We start from the raw sequence: 23,879 nt of genomic DNA, 5'->3' as shown, positions 1-23,879 counted from the left end.
AGAAAAATGCAATACACGACGTGTTTCGTAAGAAAAGTATAAATCCACGCATGTATTGTGCAGGTCACATCCGTCTGTTGTTGGTTTATCAGTATCAGTGTTTCCAGGGGGCCACACCTCTCCTGCAGCTCTGGATTGGTCCTTGCAGCCTCACTCCTCCACCGAGTTCCGCGTTGCTGTGCATTTAAGTGCTGCAGCATTTCCTCAAACTTGTACTCTCAGGCTGCAGGAGACCCCCCCTCTGCAACCATGTCTGACCGCGGCGCCTTCGACACCAACGTGGTCACCGTGACCCGGTTCGTCATGGAGGAGGGCAGGAAGGCGAAGGGCACAGGGGAGCTGACGACGCTGCTGAACTCGCTGTGCACGGCCGTGAAGGCCATCTCCAGCGCAGTGCGCAAGGCGGGGATCGCTCACCTGTGAGTGAACACGCGTCACTGAGAGGAGCGTAGTTTAGGTTTTTGAGAAGCAGTGGTTGGTAAAAAAAAAAAAAAAAAAAAAAGTCGTGCACAGATGTTTAAACGTGGAACTGAGTGAGATCGTTCCCCTCCACGTTGGCACAAACTCAGGAGATACACTGTGTGTGTGTGTGTGTGTGTGTGTGTGTGTGTGTGTGTGTGTGTGTGTGTGTGTGTGTGTGTGTGTGTGTGTGTGTGTGTGTGTGCATAAGGAAGCTCATACCTGAAAAGTGTCACTCCCACTTTGACATTATTTACCCAATGTATATTTAATGAGGTAGACTACCTTCAGGTATACCTCTATTTGTTTAGGTACTTTTTTTATGTCTGTATTATTTCTATATTAATCCAGTCTGCTGTGTTGGTCTACATGAAGTTTCTTTAATCAAGCCTTTACAGCCAGTTCTCAGTTTAAAATTAGACTTATAATAATTAGTAATTAAATGGTAACTGTTTATGTGCACTTTATAACTTTGTGTAGTATCCTGTTACCTTTTGTGTGCAGAAATGTTTTATTTATACAGTTGTTTGACTCAGACTTTACATGTGTTTTTGATGCAATACTTGACTCATTAACCACCAAAACTCGGCAGTTTAGAAATGCCGTGTCATGCACTGATTGCAGTTTTTACACTTTACATCTAAATAGGATACTATGATAATCTGAGTTTGTGCATACAGAGAAGTTACTGTTTTTAATCTTTTGTGCTTTTTTAGTTACGGTATTGATGGCACCACCAATGTGACAGGTGACCAGGTGAAGAAGCTGGACATTTTGTCCAATGACCTGGTCATCAACATGATCAAGTCATCTTTTACCTCCTGTGTGCTGGTGTCTGAAGAGAATGACAAAGCCATCATTATAGAGCCAGAAAAAAGGGTAAGTGTGTGTGTGTGTGACGAGTGGAGAAAGAATAGACTTTAGTGACATGTTGTAATAGAAATTATTTCTATTTCTTGTGGTAAGGAGAGAGTAGACATGTTAGGTTCCAGCTTGAATTACTGGAATAACCAGACTGAGCCCGTGAGTTGTCACAGTGACCATCTTACAGACGTTTCTATTACATAGAAGCTTAAAGTTAAGAGTAGCACAAGGTCACTTAAATTACTTGTTTGAAATTATAGGTTATGTGAAAAGTCAGAACCAATAAAAACCATAAAATCACTTTAAACCACAACATTTTGTGAGTGAGCTCATTTTACATTATTGATATATTTTGTTACTGTTCCTTCTTTTCCAGGGTAAATACATTGTGTGCTTTGATCCATTGGATGGATCCTCCAACATCGACTGTTTGGTCTCAATCGGTACCATCTTCGCCATTTACAGAAAGGTACATTGTGTTTATATTTTCTATATTTATAGACTAAAGCCAAATGATCAGAGAGTGATTTGATTTAGCCACAACAAATTGTGATCTACTCCACGAGTGCCATCACCCTCAATCAAGCTAGAGCTGGGAGGCACAAGTCCATTCATTTTCTATTAGCTAAACATTACTTTCTAATGAGAACTACAGATTTCAGACATGTTTCAGTCATTACTATCATATTTTCCAGTAAGTGACAGCTCTTATGTAGCTCTACTGACAACGCATGCATTTCTGAAGTCAAAATATTATGAGATGTAAAGAAAAAGTTACCATGGGTTTTTGAAGACTAAGACAAGTCACTTTATACGCAAGTTGTCAGTATTATAGTAAATAGAAAATAAAATGAAGGAAATAAGTGATTAAAATTTGAAATTGTAAAGTTATGAATCTATTGTGCTAATTTTACTGTTTTTCTCAGACAACAGATACTGAGCCATGTGAGAAGGACGCCCTGCAGCCTGGCAGGAAGCTCGTAGCAGCCGGCTACGCTCTCTACGGCAGTGCCACTATGATAGTGCTCTCCACCGGACAAGGAGTCAACTGCTTCATGCTTGACCCAGTTAGTACTTTCTTCAAGACTTTCATATTTTTAAAATAATAAATCTTAAAAATTGTGTTTTGTACAAAAACTCTGGCTTTAACATTTCTTTTCCATCTACTCATCAGGCAATTGGTGAATTTATTCTGGTTGATCGGGATGTGAAGATCAAGAAGAAAGGCAAAATCTACAGTTTGAATGAAGGTTACGCAAAGCACTTCGACCCCTCTGTGACAGAATACCTGCAGAAGAAGAAGTTCCCTGAGGTAATATTAGCATTAAGAAATGTTTTGTTCTTCATTTTCATTCATTAGTGAAGTGTAAACTAATATAAAGGCCAGTTAGTCTCCTAACTGTAATTCTGTGAATTCAACAAAACGTTTCCATCAATATTACAAAAGTATTTTTGTTGAGATACTTTTCTTCATTGTTGTTAACACTGATAAAATGTTTCTAGCTTTAAATGCGGATATTGTCCAGTAACTAATGCCACATTTGAAATGACTGTAGGATGGCAGTGAGCCCTACGGTGCCCGATACATTGGTTCTATGGTCGCAGACGTCCATCGAACACTGATGTATGGAGGCATCTTTTTATACCCAGGAAATGTGAAGAGTCCTAAGGGAAAGGTAAGGACCTACTACTGATCTCTCCTCTTCCTGCCACCTCACATTATATATCTAACTATTCGAAGTGTTAAAGTTGAAGACCTAATAAAGCCTCTATCATAGCAAAGCAAAATAAACCACAACAACCACAGACCTGTGTAGACAACACAAAGCCCACAACACAGAGGTAATCTGTGATCTTGACCTTGATTTTGTACAACAATAGAGTTCTACACCCCAGAGAAACACAATATATCTGATTTGGATACACTGATAGGATCCATTCTAAATTGACATGTACCTGTTGTCAGACAAACACTGTTTTTACTTGACCACAGTGTCACTTGTAACATGAGACCATGTTGAACAATGTGTCACAATGCTGTTTCTTCACTCTTCACATCCTTCCAATATTTGTAATAAGATTTTGAGAAGCTAGAAGGCAGTTGACTAATGAATTTGACAACAGAGAAGGTGTAAAGTAACTCAGTACCTCTACTTACAGCGTGCAGTTTAGCTGATCAAATCAGTATATTATCTGTTAAAGAAGTAAAAAGTCCCTGCGCTTTATTAGAAAATGTGTTTTATTGTAAATAAGAACACTCTCTTTATTTACTGCACAAATAAGAGGAATCATTACAGGAAGAAAAGCCTGTTTCAGTGTTTATGTGATGACCTACTTTGTAGGAGGCAAGCAAGTTGAATGAGTATGAAAGTGCTAAACGTATCACAGCTTTGTAAAATATTACAGTTTTAAATTAAAACTATGCTTTTTGGAGAGTTTGACATTGTGTCTAGATACTAAACTCCCCCCTCTTGCTCAAAGCTAAGGCTGCTGTACGAATGCAACCCCATGGCCTTCATCATGGAGCAGGCGGGCGGCATGGCCTCCACCGGCTTCGAGAACATCCTGGACATCCAGCCTGAGAGCATCCACCAGAGGGCCCCTGTGGCCATGGGCTCACCCGAGGATGTGCGGGAGTACATTGCCATCTGCCAGAAACATGCCAAGAAGTGAGGCCACACCGATTCACTTGCATAATCATCACCGTCCATCTTAAATCTTGGAATTGCAGGGTTTTCATGTCATATGTACCAGTAATATTTCTACTGTGTTTGTATAAAACTGACTGGTGATAAAATATTGTAGCTTATAAGCTCAGCTACAAACAGAACAAACATTCCACAAACATAGAAAGTACCAAAGACCAAATATGTGCCAAAAACAAAGATGAATGCTTTTGAATAAATGAAACTGAAGGACCTTACTCCTCAGTTTACCTCCACTTGTGCCTTTAATTAGAATGAACGTACATTCTACTTTTGTGAAGGACCAAATAAAACTATGCAAAACCAGATGCCTTTAATATGTGGACTACTGTTTGGAATGATGACTCCACTGCTAATAAATCCAAACAAGTCTAAGAATACAGAATCACTGTTGTTTACAATTGTTAAAATTTGTCTTTACAAGTTTTATGCATCCACTATTCTGTAGTATATGTGTTGATTATAGATTTGAAATGCCTAGAAATGCAACAATGTTCAAAGTATTTCAAAAAACACAAGTCCTGTTTCGTGCATCCTGCATGTTTTAAATTGCCAGTATCGCAAGGAAAAATTTTATTTTATTTTAATTTTGGAAATTTAAAAAGTTGGAAGATATACTGGGAACAATACCTAAAGATACTTAATCCAGAAGAGTCGACCTTTAAGCTAAAGGTCAGTTGGTGCTCTGAGAGCCCAAATGACATTTAGAGCTCACTGTAGCTGCTGTTGTGCTAAAAACGTAGCAAGTGAGTCTGCTTCTACTCCATTAATATTAAAATAATAACTTTTTCACATCCTACAGTCTTTAAACACAGTGTCCTGCAGAAAGACACACAATAAATTACTGAATAAAAGTTCTAGTAATAACTATTATGTAAATATTAGATTCGTTTAAAACTCACAAATTATTGTTGATATGATTCTGGACAGTAGTAAGGAAGTTTTTCCACTATTGCAGCAACACAAGATTGTTTTCAGACTCATGTGCAAACAATATGTTTAAAATATTATGAAATTTACTTAAGAGCTCTCCTGTTACTCAAGTCTTGAGTTGCTATTGTCTAACATTTTGCAAGCTTTTTGACAAAGTCAAAGAAAGAGCTGATATCTGCTTCGTCGTGCAGGATTAAACTGCTCTATCTCGACAGCTGATACCTGACACCCCCTCACCCACACACTCACTCTTCCACTGGGCTGCACTCACAAATAGATCCTCTGGCTTCCCTTCATGGCTCTGAGTATGAAAAGGACTTGGCTGGTGATGAGGTCGCTCAATTGCTGTGTACACCCGGCCCAGCGTACACGCAATCAGCTGCTCAGCGAGAGAAACTGAAAAACCAGAACCCAGCATGTCTGATCAGTCGGCGTTTGACACGGACGTATGGACTCTGACTCGGTTTGTCATCGAGACTGGCCGCCAGGCTAAAGGAGCGACCGGTGAGCTGACCCAGCTCATTAACTCCATGCTGACTGCCATTAAAGCCATTTCCTCTGCTGTGCGCAAGGCAGGTCTGGCCCACCTGTAAGTACTGAGGTACTGGAATGGGACTTTTGTGCACCCTATGTGCAGTTAAAACTAAATACTAATGTACCTGTTTGATATTTATTAAAACCATGCGAAAATATTGAAGTTAATATGATGTCTTTTCCTTGCACGTCTCCACAAAGAGGTCAGGGGTCAAGGTGAGCTGCAGAACAGCGGTCAGAGAGCGGGTAGAGTTTCAGTGTCATGTTCAGGGTGGGTGTTTGACATTATGTTTACTCCCACAATAGATTTTAGAGCCAAGAGGCTCGAGACAGTGTTTGCTCAAGTCAAGGATGTAGAAGATACGTCTGTTCTGATTTCAACACTCAAACAATGAAGGTGTGAAACAATAGGGGTGGTAGAAGTGGTAGGAATTCAAGTTGTGTGGTGTAAGCAGGAGGGCGAACTTTGTATGATTTAGGTTCATTTCAACACTCTAATCTCGAAGGTGATAAAAGATTGTGTGGGATTGCGAAGCCTTTATTAGCAGGAGATGATTGTTGAAAAGTAACCAGATCTTGTTGAGAGAATCGACTTTGCAGTTTACCTGGATCATTGTGAATTCTTTATGGATAGAAATGTTGGTTTGTGGTTTCTGGAGTCTAAGTTGTGTTTCTAAAAAACATGAACAAACCTGAAACACAAGATTTACCAGGTCTTACCCTGTACCTCTGCCAACTCATGAAGATGTGAGTTGTTTTTCAGTGAGTTTAACACAAACAGAAACTAAAAACAAAGCATAAATCAGCGTTGTTTTAATAAAGGTAATTGGCAGTCACAAGCTGATGAAGAGGATAATTGGGATCCGTTTTCTCTATCTTCTTGTTTGTATGTTCATTGAAATTTGTCCCTCTCCGTGCAGTTGTTTTGTGTGTAAAAGTAAAGCTTGGCTGCTGATTGGTCTGTGCGTGCAGGCAGGGCCTGGCGGGCTCAGTGAACGTGACAGGGGATGATGTGAAGAAGCTGGATGTGCTCTCTAATGACCTTGTGATCAACATGCTGCAGGCCTCCTACAGCACCTGCTGCATGGTGTCTGAGGAGAACAAGGAGCTCATCATCACTCCCAAGGATAAGAGGGTAAGTGGTAAATAAACGATGTTCAATAGGAACCAAAACAGCACTGTAAGGCACTGGATCTAATGTATATCTTTCACTTTAAAGCTACTCTGTATTAGACAAATGTGTTGACAGTCAAATTTACTGATAGCACATCACATGACCTCTAGGTAAAGAAGTCCTCGTTGCCCTGCAAAGTGTGAATTTCGACGAAGAGGCAGTTTAAAGAATCCACAAAATAATTCATTTCAGCACCACAGTAAATGATCAAAAATAATTTTGTACAAATTCTGATTCTGTTCAACAAAATAATTGAGTGCCATTTACTTCCCAAAGAAAAATATCCTTCAAAAGTGTCACATCTACATCTCCATCTGGGTAATGTTTTTTTCTTAATGACTGTCACCATCCCTACGTAGAGCCAGATGGTGATAATGACTATTTCAATTGTTATTGTGTAAAATATTTTAAACAGTATGCAGTAATGTTAGGCGTATGCAACTAATGTTAGACAATAGAGTATAAAAGTTTGAAACTGCCCCCTTTGAAACTGGTTATATGTGAAATAAAGTGGAATAAAACTGACAATATTATTAAAACTTTGCAGTACTTTCATATTTTGAGAGTATATATGAGCACAAACTTTAAATTTCTGATCCATTGCTGTAGTGTTTTTATTTTTTTCTTTATTAATTTCTTGGCCTGGTTTTATTGTTACAGGGAAAGTACGTCGTCTGTTTTGATCCTCTGGATGGCTCCAGTAACATCGACTGTTTGGCTTCTATCGGCACCATATTTGCAATCTACAAACGGGTCAGTGCAAAAAAACACAAACCACACAGTCACTGAAAAAATATACACTTTAACATATTTAATATACAGTAGTTTGAGGGTTAAACAGCACCTGCAGATTTAGAGGTTTATTTATAGAATTAAACACAGTTAGACTCTGCAGACACAAGAGAGCGCTGCTGTGCAGCTAATCCAGGTTTTGGTTCAGTTAGTGAACTGTAATAAGGGAGGTTACTGTATCTCTCAGTAAATAGATGCTTACTGCTCATTTTTTGTTTTGCTTTATTTGGAATAAATATATTTGTTCACCTTTTTAATGTGAACTGGAATTTTTATAAAGACAGGAGTAAATAATTATATTTTAAAACATAATTTGATGGTGTTGGTTTATTGTTCTCACAGTTTGTACAATTCAGCAAAGCTCTGATGTTACGTGGCCTCTCTCATCTCCACATCACTTTGATATCTCTTCATCCACTTTTGTTGTTACATGTTTACCTGTCTTCTTTAGTGGACACTTCTTGGTTAGTGGTATCTGGAGCATATGCAGGATGCTGTTGTTCTGTTTCTGTTCTGCATTTGTTTTCTCACTTTTGGCCGCTCAGATAACAGAAGGGGAACCCACGGATAAAGACGCCCTACAGCCAGGGAACAACATAGTGTGTGCGGGCTATGCTCTGTATGGCAGCGCTACCCTGGTAGCGCTCAGCACCGGTGCCGGCCTCAACTTCTTCATGCTGGATCCTGTGAGTGTCATTGCAGTGAAATGTCTCCGGTTTTCAGTGGACAACTGCATGTCAGAACCTACTGATGGTGAAGTGACAGGAAGTAAAGAACACTTTTCTCTCAGAAAGGTCACTGCTGTCTGTAGAACATTATGGCTTTTTTGTAAATTACTAAACATTTAGTTTGTAAAAGCAATGTTAAAGCCTAATCCATAAGAAAATGATGAGTATATTTTGCACTTTTTAGACAATTCATCTAAATAAACTCAAATCTCCCCAGATAAGCACAAATTAAATCTCCCTAAGTCTCTACACAGGCTGCATTGGGTTGTTTCAATCTCAGATGATCAAACTTAAAGGTTGGGTTTTTGTTCCTCAGGCCATTGGTGAATTCATCCTGACTGAGAGGAATGTGAAGATTAAGCCCAAGGGAAAGATCTACAGTCTGAACGAGGGCTATGCCAAGTACTTCCACCCGTCCATCAATGAGTACCTAAAGCACAAGAAGTATCCTGAGGTGCGAACATATTACAACATTACACCCACACACACACACACACACTGTATCTGAGACACACCTACAACATTTCCCCGTTAACTCGAGCCACCGGTTTTGCTTCGTGTTCATGGTGTGTGCTCTGAAAACCTAAACTGAAGCTGTGCTGTGTCCTCGTCTTTTTCGCTGACACACAGCTAAAGTCTTGCATGGTTCAGAGGCAGGATGTCCAACATCAGCGGCTTCTCACACTCATCATGTGAGCAAAAACATTTTTCAGACACATCAGCACCTGTAGCTTTCTACATATTTCTTGAAGCATATTTTATTTACTTTGTGTTCTCAGTTTCTATTTTGTCTTCTTATCTATATGGTTCAAGCCTTCAAAATAATTGTAGAATGAATATGTGAATTTATAACAGCAGAAAGTGAGTATCCTGTTCTGCGCTCATTGGGAGCAGTTTTAGCCATGCTGCAAACATCATATGACTTTTTTGAAGTCTACTAATACTAATGCAACATAAAAATTAAATGCAAGGGAACAACTAGGTGAGGAGACGTTGTGCGGACAGGTACCAGAGGTCCGAGTGGGCAAAGAGTAAACATCCTGACCCAAACATGTGACAGTCAGCTGAGCGTGACCAGTCTGAGCAGAGAGGACGAAGGGCGGCCTGGACTTCAGGATGGTGACCCAGTTAGTAAAGGAAACATCTTGTTCCACAGGAAACTGAAGCAGCTCCACATGTGGACACTCAGCACTTTCCCAACACAGTCACAAACTTGACAGTGAAGTTTACAGTTTGCGTGTGAACTGTTTCCTCTGTGTTGATATGATTACACACCACATCTCGTAGGAATACTTCCTTAAAACTATGACGCAAAATCAGGGTGAATCGTTCATTTTAAAGGTGTCACTGACCTGTATGTAAGGCTATATATTTAATTTATATGAAACTTGGGAAATCGTGTTTTTGCAAATGTAAGTTGTCGTCTTGTTATCAGAGAACTTTCTGGCTCAGTCACTTAAAGATGCGTTAAACATGTTCTAGTTTAATCCATGTTGGTTAGTCAGCTACAGTGGAGAGTTTGAATGTCCCATGGTACTTAAAGACTTGTTTAGGTCATAGATAATGTAGTATAATTGCAAGAAAAAGTATGTGATCCTCTGTTTTTTTAATTATATTTTTGCATTAATTGGCCAGGCCGTTCCAAAATCTGGTTTACTTTTATTCTGTAGTAGATTTACTTCATTTCCTGCTGCACCACCCTGTAAATTGTGTAATAATAAGAAATCCCTCTCGACACAGAGGAGAGTTACAATATAGAGGCTTCTTTGACTTGTAAAGTGAATCATTCAAGATCTGCAGAAGCCTCTTTCTGAAAGTGTTGGACCAGCAGGCTGTGGAGGTGCAGCACAGTGCATCCTCCTCCTCTGCACAACCAAGAGAAGCTCCCAGCACAAAGCCTGATTGGTTGGCTTGTGTTGTGAATAGAAAACTGAAAAGGTTTTAATGTATTTTAGTTTTTTTAATCATATTAGGTTCAGCCCACGTCACTGTTTGACTTGTGAATGTTTGAATGATCAACATGAACAAGAACAATTCAATGAGTTAAAATAGATTAACTAACTATATTTTAAGACTGTCACTTACTTTTTCTTGCTATTTTATCTTGAGTATGAAAATATGTCAGACATCGTGCCACAGTGTGTATCTTCTACCTAAAAGTACGCAGGGTGAACAGATGTGCTTTGTCTCAACATGACCCGGCACCAGTAACCACACGGTTGTCACTGTGATGCACATGAGTTTGTGAAATACCAAAAACGTGTCTCACGAGGTTTAACTGGAATGCTAATGTAGCTGGAAAAAAACCCAAAGGGAAGTTTGAACCCAGTTTACTGGCAACTTGTTTATCTGAGCATCACAGGTTACAGAAGCAGAGTCGTAAACTGTAATCATTATTTTAGATTTTGCAAAGCAGTGATGTGTGTAACTTCTGAAACTAACATTAAATAATTAGCAATTCTTTATTTAACTTTCATCAAAAAGAAAAAAAGAAAATCCAATTGTGAGAAATAAGCAAATAATGAATGAATGATTATTACTGACACTGACACGAATCTTAGCCACATAAACTTTCCCGTGCTCTCTTACCGTCGCCTTATTCATTTACTTTTCTTAACTTTAGGAAGTTTCACTGCGTCTCTACTGTGAACAGCTGGATGTGGTTTCCCTTTTTTTATTTTCAGAGCGTGTATTAGTGAGTGTGCAATTTCAGAAATACTACGCACACACACACACATGCGATTACTGGGATGTGACTCAGCAAGCACATGACTCTGTCTCACATTGTGCCGGTCTGAACACGAAGCTCATTTCAGGGCAGCGCTCAGATTCTAATGTACGAGAGGACACTGGGGCGTTTCATGTGGTTATAATGCCAGCGAGTTGTTGAACTAATTACTCAAACTATCATCAAGACTGGACTTTTCCTCTTAGTTTTTTTATGTAGAAGCAGAGCGTCCCTTCCTTTAGCAGGTGTAATACAGTAGAAGTTGCACCTGCTGCAGAGGAAATGTGACCTGTCTGTATAATTTATTTCTCAACAGCAGAACCTGTGATCTCTGGATGACACATCTGTTACATCAAAAATGAGGAACCTTACTGTCAAACTTTAAAACTGTAAAGTCTGGATGTGCAGATGAATTCTCCATGCTTAGAGCTTAAACTTAGTATTTGTACTTAGTAATTTCCCTGAACTAATAATTGAAGCATCTTTCCCTCTGCAGGATGGTAGCTCCCCCTACGGAGCTCGTTATGTGGGCTCCATGGTGTCAGACATTCACCGCACCATCGCCTACGGAGGGATCTTCATGTATCCCGCCAACGAGAAGAGCCCCAAAGGAAAGGTAACTGCACAGATGTAGGCCTTTGACCGACACACATACCTCCAGTGAGACTGTACCACTGTACTACGTACAGCAGTGTAACTTGAGGTTGGAGGAGTTTTTCTTATCCTGTGTTAAATAAAGCTCAGGCACAGCTGAGACTGGTCTTACTAGAGAAACTACAACCTTTCCTTCTTTCCTTTCCTTCTTCTTTTGTTCTTTCCCAGTAACTTTTCTGTGACCTGTGTTTCCAAACAAATACAAAAAGTATTCTATCATTGCAAAACATTCAACCAGGAATCTTTCTGAGCAGTGATTTCCTCGAGCACTGAGGACTTTTGTCTCGTTACAACTCAGATCCTAATCACTGACCTTTAACTTTATGTTATATACCTGCAGAGCGAGGTAATTTATTTACATAGCATGTTGAAAACCCATCAGGTCACAGTTCAAAGTGCTTTACAAATTGATAGAAAGCAGAATAAGAATGAAAACAAAGACATGTGGCACAACTGGAGCCTTAAAATGGAATTGGAAACGATAACAGTTTAAAATTAAAGGGAGATTTTTAGTTACAGAGTAAAATGAAACCAAGAGACCAAAAAAACCAAAATACTTTCACATTTAAACCACATTACATCTGACTTAATGTCAGTCAGTGCTGACTGGGAAGTGAAACTACCTTGATATATTATGTTTAGCAAACATCACAAGCAAAACTCTTTCGTGACCAGGTGTCTACATGATTACATGTCTACCAAAGTCTGTGAATGAACATCATCATATTCAGTCACATCATTTTACTTTCAGCACATTAGTTACACCTTCTAAATCATTTATTCTAATAATTTCTAAATGGGCTGTCCCCCAAAGCTGCGGCTGCTCTACGAGTGCAACCCCATCGCCTTCCTCATCGAGCAGGCAGGCGGCCTCGCCACCACCGGCACCCAGAGGATACTGGACGTGCAGCCTGAAGCGCTCCACCAGCGGGTGCCCTTCGTGGTCGGCTCCCCCGATGACGTCAACGAGTACCTGTCCTTTGTCAAGAAGTTCTCATGAAGCTGTGCAGCATTGTTTACAGCCTAAAACAGAAAGACCCAGAGGACAGAAAAACAAATAAATCTAAAATAAAGTTATATTTATACAGCAGTAATGATTTTGTTATCACAAGCAAACATTGTTTCCAAAACAAAGCACTTTATATATCAGGTCTAAGTAAATTTCACAAATATCTGGACATGTACTTTCACACAACCACTTTCTAATGCGTTTACTCTCATGTAGTGTTAACCAGGCATAGATTTCCATAAGAAGAAAGAGGAAGAGTCCAGTTTCTTATTCACCAATCTGATATTTTTAGATCATTATGGAGACATGAAATGTTCGTGCTTACAGCAGATTTTTATTTTCAGTAATGTCCAGGCACGGTTGTTACTGTAAAGCTGCTCTTTAGTGAGTTATTAATAAAGGAGGGCGGCTACAGTTCCCCACCTCATTCACATTCAGGTCCATCGTGTTTCATCTTATTGAAGCAGATGTCCTGATAGATTAGATTTAATCAACAAATTACAGAACTGCAGGGTTTTATTTTACTGCTTGGAACAAACTTCACTTTTTAAAAAATATGTATATATAAATATATGAATATAAAATGTCATGACTGTAATTAAACTGACTGAGTTAACCTGATCAGTGGTCAGATGAGATATTTCCAAAGACACTGTATTTATATGATTTCGATATTACATTTAATATATAACAAAAAATATAATATTATGTACAGTTTGTCTGATAGTCTGGACGTATTTGGATTCAACTAATTTAGTTTTCAGAGTCCTGTAAGCAGGAAATTCAGAAACCAAAACCAGCAGCATGGCCGGAGCATCACCAGGGTGAGTGAAAAGTTACAGTATGGTTTTGTAATTTGGGTGAACTGAGCCTTTAATCTCTCTTTCAGTCCTCCTCATTCTTCTTCTTTTCTCAGGATGCACATCACACTCCACCAGCTCCAACTGTCGGCTCAACAAACTCAGAGGTGAAGTGAAAACCCAACAGAACACAAATTTGTATCACAGGGAAAATATAACGTAATAAAGTATTATGATGGGATATTAAGTTTGGACTTATCCTGGTTCAGCAATGTTTAACAACTTCTCTATAGTGACCTTTGATTGCTGATTGCTAAGCTTTATCTGCAGTTAATAGTCCTAAAACAACTTTATTGATTAATCAGACAAGATTTAAGTCTTGTGTCAAGCAAGGAGGAAAACGTATGGTAAGATTTGCTGTAGTTTTATATCAGTGTGTAAAATTGAACACCTTTATTTTGAGTTTTCTGAATGTGTGATAGACAATTTTAATAATTTCCTTACATGTCAGCTAAATTATCATTTAATCAAACTGTTCTCGTTTTAGTATTTCTCTGTTCAGTTCACCTTGATTTCAATTAATCAACTGCTTTCCCCATAGTAAAGTAGTGACTCATGAATAATCCTCTAAGATCCTAAAAGCACCAGACGTCAGGCAGCACGGCTACGTGGGATCATGTGACTCCGTCTTCGTGCTCACGTCAAGTCAGCACGATGGATTATTTAGTGAGTTACAATCTGTTTAACTAGAACCAAGTCCAGAAATGATTTAGTGACTAGTTCACTAAAGCTAGGTAGAAAAGCGCTATATAAGTGCAGACCATTTACCATTCACCATCTGAAAACCTCCTCAGTGAAGGTTTTAAGATGAATCTGAAGGTAATGTGATTAAGAGGGTGACTGATTTATATGAAGTACCTCTAACAGGTATCAAGACACTTCTACAATATTTAACTACTTTAAATGTGCTCATTGTCCCAGTTGAGCAACATGTCTGAGCTTTTCCCAACTGTGCTGGTGAAACACATTCACATCACAGTAGAGCTGCAACTAATTAATTTCAAAATAGGGATTCGACTGTAAAATAATTGTTGCAACAACAACAAATGCAAAACAGACCAAACTAGTGTTTCAATGTTTTTTTTAATTGATCACAGTAAAAGAATTTAAGAAAAAAAACTAAACAAAAACTTTACAATGACCAGAGCAAGTGTTACGGTGTCACCAAGTTAAACGTATTTACAGAATAAAAGACTAAACTAAAATCTTTTCAAAACAAAGTGGCATAAAAATCACTGAAAACAAAAAGGCGCAATTTCCCTAAAAACAGTGTTTGTCCTCTTAAAATCTTCTCCTGCAGATTCTCCTGCCGGTGTCGCTCAGACTGAAGCCTCGTTCCCATCTTCAGCCAAACGGCGGTAATACAAATAAAAAACACTAAACGGTGCAGATGTTAAGCCAGAGGGTAACTGGCCGCTGTTGCAATGCCACAGTTGTTGTTCATGTCTTTGGCCATGTAGATGAAGCCTTGGAGTCCCCACTTCTCACTCCAGCTGCAAGTGGACAAACATAGTTAGCAAGAGCTTGGATTTCCATTCATAGTCCGTGTCTACTTATCCTAACATACAGTATGGTACAAAGCCCTTTTAGAAATTCACATCTCTAAACATCTGGCTGCAGCACATGTCCAACAGCAGAGAGGATTTTCTCTTACTGACCTGTTTTTGACGATCCAGTATTTTTTGCCAGACTCGTCAAGTCCATAACCCACCAGCAGCACGCCGTGGTCCAGCTCCTCACTGCTGCACTCTGGCTCATAGTAGATTCCTAAAAACACAAAGATCCAATCAGCAATGGCTTAAAACAAACTGTGCTGTAAACTTATTTTCATTACAAGTCACGTGTTGTTTATTCATGTAACACTAACCTGATTGGTAGAACTGGAAAGATTCATGTCCAGCATCAATTGCCACAGACACAGGTCCCACAGAGACCACTGCCTCCATCAGAGCGGTCTCGTTTCCACTGGGGACATCGACGAAACCGGAGTCACTGGCGGAGTTGTACTGTGGGTCGTAGCGACACTGCTGACTATCCTGAAAGACAGAAGCAGCAGGTGAACAGGGTGTTGGGAACTGTATTCAAGGCCTTTAAAAACCATGTTTAAAGATCCAGGTGACCCTCATCAGATACGTACCGTTCCCAGGTAAGGGTAGGACTCCTCAGAGTCCAGGCCCTGGTTTTGCTCAACATACAGGAAGGCCTGGTCCATCAGACCGCCATTGCAGCCCTCATTGCCTTGAGGTCTGGAACAGTCCACTAGGTTCTGCTCGCTGAGCGACACCAGTTTTCCAGTCTTCTTGAAATTCTGACCTTCCAGAGCTCCAGTGGTGCTGAAAGCCCAGCAAGAACCGCACTGACCCTGAGAGACAGAGGGGATGGATGGGATAAGTTAACACTGGATAACGTGGATCCTCTTCCATTTATCTTTATCTGCTTTACTAAATTAATCCTGTTCTTATTAAAACCTGCATATTGATCGCCGTTACATTTAACTTCCTGTTCAGCAAAGCTTCTATATATAAACACGATGACCTAATGCACACGACTGTTTACTCCACGCTAAACCTGTTTGGTGGGTTTCAGCTTACAGAGTGAACATATGCTGAAAGGGGCGGAGAGAACAAACTGAGCAGTCATGGTGGAGAGGAAAGAAAATGGTGTGTGAGGCATAAGATAATAAAAAAACAACCCACGACTGGTCACGTTATCTTTCTGTCCCAGCAAACATTAACTTCAGTGAACACAGTGGCCTCACTGCTGCAAACAAGCCCATTTACAGTGACGCAATAGTCCAAAATTACACGTGACATCGTGTTTACCGAATCACATCAACAGCAGGCCGTGTCTTTATGGATCCTGCCAGACAACCATTAACAAAAGTGTGTGTGGTCATCCGCAACAACGAGCTGATTCACAGCGAGTCCAGCAGAACTACAGGAGCCACCTGCTTTACAGACATTTGTTTGTCATAAAAAGACTCAAATGAGGACATTTTCTTAGTTCTAGGGTTGTTTCTGTTCCAAATTAATTTAAAATCTAAAGATCTTCACCCAAGAAGCTGCCATTACTTCATCTTCCTTCACTGCAGATGCCAAAACTATATGTGGAGACTCAGAGGTGGCTACCAGAGAGGAACAAAAGGAAAACGGCCCGTACCTGGTCCTTAACGGGGGTGACGTAGCCATACTCCCTCCAGTCCAGAGCATCAGGAGCCTTCAGGAAGTTGGGCGACATGAACAGGGACCCCTTGCGTGTAGTGTTAGTTTTGTGCTTGTAGCCGTTCATGACCTGTCTGAACTCCTCGTGTGTCTGTGGAGACAGAAAGTGAAGTGATTATCTCTGGATAAATGCAGCATAAATATAATATTAATCGATTTTATTGGAGATATGGGTCTCTGTTGTTGGTCTTACCATGTCTCCGAAGTGGTTCATGCCCAGGCGGTAGGTGTGTTTGCCCATGGAGTGCTCCAGGTTGTGCAGCTCGATCTTCTTCAGGTTCTTCTCCCACACCAGTCTCCTCCAGCCCTCCTCTTTCTGCACAGAACCACCACAGCTTAGACCGACTCCACAGACGATGACACAGCAGAATCATGTGGCCATGTACACAAACAGACAACACGTACATAATGGTATTTCTTATCGTGCCAGTTCTTCCACAGTTCCCAGTGTTTATCCAGCTGTGCATCCAGACTCGGGGCCGAGAGGACAGCACTCAGACACACGGCCAAAACACCGAGGAGCAGCATGATCATTTATTCCTAAAGGGAAATAAACAATATAGAAGAGTTAGTGCACAACTTCCAGTGAAGCCTTTTATCACATATGACGAGTCTCCAGCAGGAATCAAGTTTATTTTCTTGGGAAACAGGAAGTCGTCCTGACGTTTACTATCCTGCATGATTCATCCTGAATCAGACGTGTTATTGCTGCAGTGCACATTCCCGACAGCAGCACCGTCATTTGGCGACTGCTCGGTCGAAATCCGAAGTTATTCAGGCTAAAAAAAACGCTAAATATGACCACTGGACTGTGTGTATGGTAAATTATAACATGCACGACAGAAAACATCGACTTTTTTTGCGTTTGGGACTTTTTTTTTTTCCTCCTCCTTCAAGTCGAGGAGCTGAAACTTGGACAGATCCCAACAATAAACGGAGCCCGTGTTGTTTTTGTGCAGAGTCACGGGATCTGGGAGCAAGGAAACCGGTGCCATGTCGGCCTGGACACCGAAACTACAGCCAGGAAAACGAAAATAAAAGCAGAACTTTAACAGGCAGCAGCCCATTAGCGGCATATTCAACCTGATCTCACAGCTTTGCTAATTAATTCAAACCGTGACCAAGACATTAGCAATAGCGGCTCCTTTAGCAACAATTGGTGGACAAACAAAGGCAGCCGAATGAAAAAAGGTGGTCAAGGATGGATGTTAACAATAAAAATGTCAACATGTCTCACTTAAAAAAACAAACACAAGCGAGATGCATCTTAAAGCATATATTTTTTTAAACGAACACTGGGATGTTTTTTTTTTTAAATCTTACCGTAATCGCCCAAAAAAATCCCAAAGAAACACAAATATCAGTACTATTTTCTTGCCTTTTGTGCTACATTTACACATCAAACCTTCCTGATGTGACATAAAGACGCGAATAAAAGGGTAAAATGTGAAACTTACTGTAAAATCTTCGGCTGCAGACGGAGGAACACGAACTGTGCTTCGGCTTCGGCCCACTGACTTTATAAGGAAGTGCACCGAGCTCTCTGATTGGTCCGCCTCTTGTTTTCATCGCAGGCCCCGCCCCTCACGTGATTGCCTCTATCAGGAATCAAACAGATCAATGTTTTGTTTCTTCTGCAGCTAAAACTGTGATTAAAAGACTTTTAATTAACTCAGCGCCGCTCGATTGAGGTCGTTTCATGTTAAAGACCCTCTCATAGATGTTCATAGTGTCTCACAATGCTCCTCAGTGCATATGATGAAAGAAAAACAGCTGATTGATTTCATATCAGGCTACAGGTTGGGCTGACTGAAGCTAAAGAGCCAAAGTAATTACACAGCAAAAACCTGCATGAGAAAATATTTGTTATTGGATGCCACTTCAAACCGGTCGAAATGTTGTTTGTAGAAAAATGGAGATAACAATGCTGGGAGTGAATTTTCTAATCTTGTTTGTAAGATTTGACCTGAATGAGCAGGTTTTGGTCGCTCCTGGTGCAGATCTAAACCCCCTGCAACCTAAAAACAACACTTCAGTGTATCTGCTTGTATCCGACCATGTAACCCTTTTTGTTATTGCCATATGAGAAGCATGGTTTCCGTAATCAGAGGAGACAACTTGAGTAACCTGAATTTCCCAGTCACAGGTTTTGCTCACATATATGTTGAGCCGGTTTCAGCTTTTTACAGTTGCATATGAGCATGATAAAGATTTTAAAGACTGAAATTCAACTGCGAGACAGCGGAGATGTACAGATAAACTTCCATAGTAAAATTCCACAAAAACAAAAAGTGACACATAGAGACAGCTTCTACCATTTGAATGTTAATGTAAACATACTGATTAAATAAAACTAATGTCAAGCTACATCACAAAGCAGCATATAATGTATGTGCTGGTGAATTTATGGCACTACGTTTCACTGATTAAAGAAATGAAGTCGTTCAACTGTTGTTATATTTCTTTGTTTTAGGAGAAAGTAGAATTTCTCTATTTTGCAGCTGTATCACACATAAAACTTCGTCCATCAGTGGCCTTGACGGTTTGCTTTAGAGTTTGTTTTGCAGGAAGAAGTGAGCTCAAAACGCAGTGTCAGTGCAACTTTCCCACTGCAGGTTTTTTTATAGTGTGGTATTCATGTATTTGTCCCATGTTTTTGCAGAACGCAGTACATTAAAATAAGTGGTAGGACGTTTTGGAAAAAGTGATGGTAGATATCTTTTATCATCATAAACAGCGAGAACAAATGTTCAGAGGAGTTTTCATTTAGATATGGCTCAGGAAAAGTCAAAAATATCCTGGCTGTTAAACTGTCCCTCCTCAAGTTTACTATAAAAAAGTGATAGGAAAAACCCACACGGCGGAATATTTGTTTATAGTTTACAGTGTAGACAGAGAGTGAAACCTGTGGGCCAGTTCATCAACTGATGGACTAATTAAAAAAGACCAGAAAGTAGTTTGGTTGTTTGTCAGACACAGGCCGTCTCCTGTGTCTGTGTTTGATTGCAACAGTCTGACGGCTGCATTAACATACAGTGTGTTCTGTAAAAGACAGGTGACCTTTTGATTTATCAGCGATTGCCAATGTTGCCATGCTCAGAGCTGTAGGAGGCTATGACTACTTCCAGGAACTGCTGGCATAAAATGAGTTAATCACAGTTAGTGGGGGTCATGTGATTGATAAGATAGTGAAACCCTGAGCAAGCAGAGCTGTTGACACATTTACCAGTAAACCTTCATCTTTTTGACTTGTTATTTGTGTCAAATACTCACTTGATGGGGATTTTGGTCTGTCCTGGGTGTTAGGAAGGTGTTAGGAGGAACCGTGCTGGATTTACATTTTGTGATTTACACTTTTTTTATTTTATATTATAAAGAATCTGTAGAGATATTATAATATATAGAGATAAAATGTGTTTCCCAAATGGTTAAACTACTTCTTTACAGCTAAAAATACTGGAATCTACAAACTAAATACCAACTAATGTTAATTATCCCAACCAGAATTTAAATGGGTCAAAAATGAATTGATTAAATGATACAAACCTCATATCAACAACATGAAACTCTGCTATAATGTGACATGACTCATTCACATCTTCCTATGTAATGTATGATCATCATCTGTTGTCACATGAATGATGCATGATGTTTCAAAATATTCTCGCTATAACTGTGAATAAGCATTTTTCTGTACATTAAGGCTAAAAAAACACACGTGCAGAAACCAGAAAGTCAACTCCTACACAGCTGATACGTGACTGGGGTGTTTTGCTCAAGAGCTGTAGCACATGACAATGATTGACTATGTGGCCAGTTACCAAATGTATCTCACAGTCATCTTAAAACCTGCACTTGTTTTTCCTTCTCCAGTCAGCAGCGATATATAGGTTCCTTATAGTAATGTAAATAAATGTCACAATATGAGAAATATATAGGCTATATAAACATTTAAATGTATTAACAGCACACTGTACCTCAGTTAAGCACTCAAGTACAATGGATCCTTCAGTATGGTTTGTATTATAATTATTTTATTACCAGATATTGTAGATATCTGGTAATGCAAAATATTATTTTACAAGCTTCTTATCACTTTATATAAAGCATTTATTTGCAACCTAATTATAAATGTTTAAGTAATGGTGGAATAAAAAGAATACTTCCTGATTAAGGGTGCTGTATAAAGTATAAGTACTTGTATTTGTAAGTACCATAATCTTACAGTAGCTAAGTATTTAATATCGCTGGCTGAATTTGATCAAATTATGTAAGTACAATAGGATTTTAAAATACTGTAACAAGTGTTTTCCATAAAGTGAGCAGAATTTAAATAACTGACTGTGGAGTTTGTATTAACATGTTTTAACTTTAAAGTGAACCTGAAGCCACTTAGCTTAGCATAAAGACTGCGATCAGTTAGCTTAGTAACTTCCGTTACCACTCAAACATTTTTACCTACTTTTAATGTTTGAATGGATTAAACAAATACAGAGTGTAATAAATGTATGTTAGAAGTACTGGGAGGCAAATCTGGGGACCTAGGACAGAGACACCTATAGTACCAGGTACTAAAAACCAAGCTGAGCATAAATATCACATTCACCTCAAATGCTGTTTTTAACACAAATATTAAGAATTAGATTTAAAGTAAACTGTCAGCCAATAAACTAAACAAACAATGGCATTTAGACTAGGTTTTACCATTAAAATTACATAATACACAATCTATAGTAGCTAATAATAAAAATATTAGTTAGTATATTATAAAGTCTTTTATAGTCTATTATAGAGTAACAGGATTGAATAAGTTAAAGCAGGTCACTCGATGTGACTAGATTAGCACATCAGGGCTAACCACATTGTATAACGTTCACAAACTGGACAACAAGTCAAACTATGGGGTGTTTTCCTGTTTTTATCATTTCGTTATTGCTGCAGCACAAATAAACAAGATACAGCATGTTAATTAGTAAACTTTAGACATGCCTGATAGCATGGGCTAGGCTAGCTGTTTACCCATTTCCAGTCTTTATGCTAAGCTAAGCTAACCAGCCTCTGGCTCAAGATGTATATTAATTTAACAGATATAAATCTTGGCAGAGACGTGATTATTGATGTATTAACTATCCCCGGAGGAATGTAAGGATAATGTTTACACGTCAAAATGCTAACGTTCTCCATATCCATCCCCAAATCCTCCAAGGCCAATGTGTAAATTGTCAGATCCCCACGGGACTGATGGACACGTCCTTTATCTTCCAGGCTGTTGACGTACTCGCTGTTACACTTTGTGAAATGCTAACGTTAGATTTATGGAGCAGACATTCCTCAGATTAAACTTATCCACAGACCAGGGTCAATATCACTTTATGTTGTTTTGTTTTGACACTGTTGAACACTTTGTTAGCATTACTGAACAAGCAGATACCAGTGTTTGCTTATAGGTACCTATAGGTAGGTAGATAGTTTCACACTGCGTACGTCTGCAGCCATGTTACCAGTTCATTTGTATATTATTCAAACACCATCACCTTAACTTTACGTATCAACTTTGAACAGGGAGCGTTTACTGTAAAAAGAAAGTGTATTTCTTGTGAAGGCCTTGGTGTGTTGCCAACAAACTTATTTAAAGGTACAGAATGAAACTCAACCTGTTGGCCTATAGATTAGGAATCATATGATCGACATGGTATGCAAGTCGTTTCAAAACAAAGGCTCAGTGTTTTTAAGGTGCACGCTGCACACACACTTTTTCGATGTTATGCTGGTTTTCACAGATGGTGGTTAATACTCAACGTTATTCCTAAAACGCAACCTAGCAGCGCCTTGACATTTTCATATTCTTTAAGTAACAACTGTTTTGTACATTATTTAATTGTCTAAATTAAACATTAAATGATCTTTTACAATGGTTTTTCAAATAATTATTGTAACGACAGAAAATGTTGGGTTTATGTTTGGTGTCTTGCTGCATGTTAAACCAGTAACACTATAACATCAGACCAACATTTTATTTATGATTGTAAAACATTAGCATCTAGTTCTAAGCAGCTATAATTAGTTTTAAAAAAAATGTTTTTATCCGTTTGTATTTATGTTTGCTATAAACATTTAATTTAAACAATATAAATGAGTGTTATATCCATACAACCATTTTTTTATTATTTATTATTAGACTGATACAGATCAAAGTAGCAGGACTTAACTCAACATGAATACTTTTTAAAATGCTGCTGTTACTGTTGTGCAACGTAAACATCACATTGTGAGATTCACATGGTTCAAGCGTTACACTTTCCATTTCATTTCTCTCTCTCTCTGAACGTATTTGAGCGACATCTTTAGCAGTTGGGACAAGTTCAGGCGAAGCCACAGTGCTTCTGGGAGCAGACGGATCATGTGGGCGCGTGGGTGGAGAGTCGACCTCTGCAGCTGAAGCCCCACAATGAACCCAGAGAAGTGTAAATAACACAGCCTGGAATTCAGCGTTTCAGACCCCTTCACTTTTTATACATTTTGTTGTTCTGTAGATTTAATTTGAAAAAATGACACTGCTATTTGTGCTCATTAAGAGAAAACACAGAGTCATCAAAGTGTGCAGAAGGTCAAAAGATCTGAATATAAGATAAAGCAAACGCTGAAACACTGTCCGTACTGCACATACTGTATCATGGCTGCAGCCTTCTTCTATATCACTTATTCACTCTGTAAATCATATCTTTATATCTCTATATGCAATTCTCCAACCATTTGCAGAAGTTGTGTTTGAGGGTGTCATCGAATTGAACATTCTGTGTTTTTCATAGACAAAAATAAAAACAAAAACTCGTCTAAATCTACTTAGTTATTTTCAGTTTGCAAGTCTGGTTAGATTAGATCAAGCTAAAGAGTATGAAAGCCCATTTCCATGATGGCAAAAGTCTAAATTATCTTACAATACTTGATATTTATATCATATTTTTGATGACCTTCTATAAACAGACTCACTTTTGCTCCTTCTTGTTTGATTTAAATACATTTTCAAAGTCTCAGGAGTTAAAATTAAATTAATTTAAAAGTAAAAAGCAAAGATTAGAAGTAAGTTTTGTCTTTTGTTTAGTTTTCTCTTTGTTCTTCTCAAATCAGTATCAATAGCTGCAAAGCTTCAATCAACATCTGTTAATCATGTAAATGCCTCCATTAAAGAGTAATCTGTATGTCTTCAGATTGCACAGC

General features: G+C 39.0%; 3 protein-coding genes across 3 annotated transcripts; 2 read left to right on the top strand and 1 right to left on the bottom strand.

The window, feature by feature from the left end:
* Positions 1-164: 164 nt before the first annotated feature.
* Positions 165-4,336, top strand: fbp1a (fructose-1,6-bisphosphatase 1a). The gene is made up of 7 exons (XM_026343646.1): positions 165-419; positions 1,176-1,338; positions 1,700-1,792; positions 2,250-2,390; positions 2,498-2,635; positions 2,880-2,999; positions 3,805-4,336. Exons 1-7 carry the CDS (start codon positions 250-252, stop codon positions 3,994-3,996), a joined length of 1,017 nt encoding a protein of 338 aa, XP_026199431.1. The 5' UTR covers positions 165-249; the 3' UTR covers positions 3,997-4,336.
* Positions 4,337-4,543: 207 nt separating this feature from the next.
* On the top strand, positions 4,544-13,632 carry fbp2 (fructose-1,6-bisphosphatase 2). Its single transcript, XM_026343647.1, has 8 exons — positions 4,544-5,550; positions 6,468-6,630; positions 7,330-7,422; positions 8,007-8,147; positions 8,506-8,643; positions 11,414-11,533; positions 12,386-13,404; positions 13,497-13,632. Exons 1-7 carry the CDS (start codon positions 5,378-5,380, stop codon positions 12,569-12,571), a joined length of 1,014 nt encoding a protein of 337 aa, XP_026199432.1. The 5' UTR covers positions 4,544-5,377; the 3' UTR covers positions 12,572-13,404; positions 13,497-13,632.
* Positions 13,633-14,504: 872 nt separating this feature from the next.
* On the bottom strand, positions 14,505-18,203 carry ctsla (cathepsin La). Its single transcript, XM_026343639.1, has 8 exons — positions 18,119-18,203; positions 17,067-17,201; positions 16,855-16,977; positions 16,600-16,752; positions 15,578-15,802; positions 15,308-15,476; positions 15,099-15,207; positions 14,505-14,933 (listed from the first exon to the last, which is right to left on the bottom strand). The coding sequence occupies exons 2-8, from the start codon at positions 17,193-17,195 to the stop codon at positions 14,834-14,836; spliced, it is 1,008 nt and encodes a 335-aa protein (XP_026199424.1). The 5' UTR covers positions 17,196-17,201; positions 18,119-18,203; the 3' UTR covers positions 14,505-14,833.
* Between the last annotated feature and the right edge of the window lie 5,676 nt (positions 18,204-23,879).

Source organism: Anabas testudineus, chromosome 9 (genome assembly GCF_900324465.2).
Source record: "Anabas testudineus chromosome 9, fAnaTes1.2, whole genome shotgun sequence".
Lineage (NCBI taxonomy): Eukaryota > Metazoa > Chordata > Actinopteri > Anabantiformes > Anabantidae > Anabas > Anabas testudineus.
The sequence above is the reverse complement of the archived record's forward strand: the minus strand, read 5'-3'. Positions and strand labels throughout refer to the sequence as shown.

Excerpts from the sequence above, each read along its gene's own strand:
- ctsla (XM_026343639.1), bottom strand. The coding sequence starts at position 17,195 with ATGATCATGCTGCTCCTCGGTGTTTTGGCCGTGTGTCTGAGTGCTGTC. Across the intron at positions 16,978-17,066 it reads ACGATAAGAAATACCATTAT|AAAGAGGAGGGCTGGAGGAG; the intron begins GTACGTGTTGTC and ends GGTTCTGTGCAG. Across the intron at positions 15,477-15,577 it reads CCTACCCTTACCTGGGAACG|GATAGTCAGCAGTGTCGCTA; the intron begins GTACGTATCTGA and ends TCTGTCTTTCAG.
- fbp1a (XM_026343646.1), top strand. The coding sequence starts at position 250 with ATGTCTGACCGCGGCGCCTTCGACACCAACGTGGTCACCGTGACCCGG. Across the intron at positions 420-1,175 it reads AAGGCGGGGATCGCTCACCT|TTACGGTATTGATGGCACCA; the intron begins GTGAGTGAACAC and ends GTGCTTTTTTAG. Across the intron at positions 1,339-1,699 it reads TTATAGAGCCAGAAAAAAGG|GGTAAATACATTGTGTGCTT; the intron begins GTAAGTGTGTGT and ends CTTCTTTTCCAG.
- fbp2 (XM_026343647.1), top strand. The coding sequence starts at position 5,378 with ATGTCTGATCAGTCGGCGTTTGACACGGACGTATGGACTCTGACTCGG. Across the intron at positions 8,148-8,505 it reads ACTTCTTCATGCTGGATCCT|GCCATTGGTGAATTCATCCT; the intron begins GTGAGTGTCATT and ends TTTGTTCCTCAG. Across the intron at positions 8,644-11,413 it reads AGCACAAGAAGTATCCTGAG|GATGGTAGCTCCCCCTACGG; the intron begins GTGCGAACATAT and ends TTCCCTCTGCAG.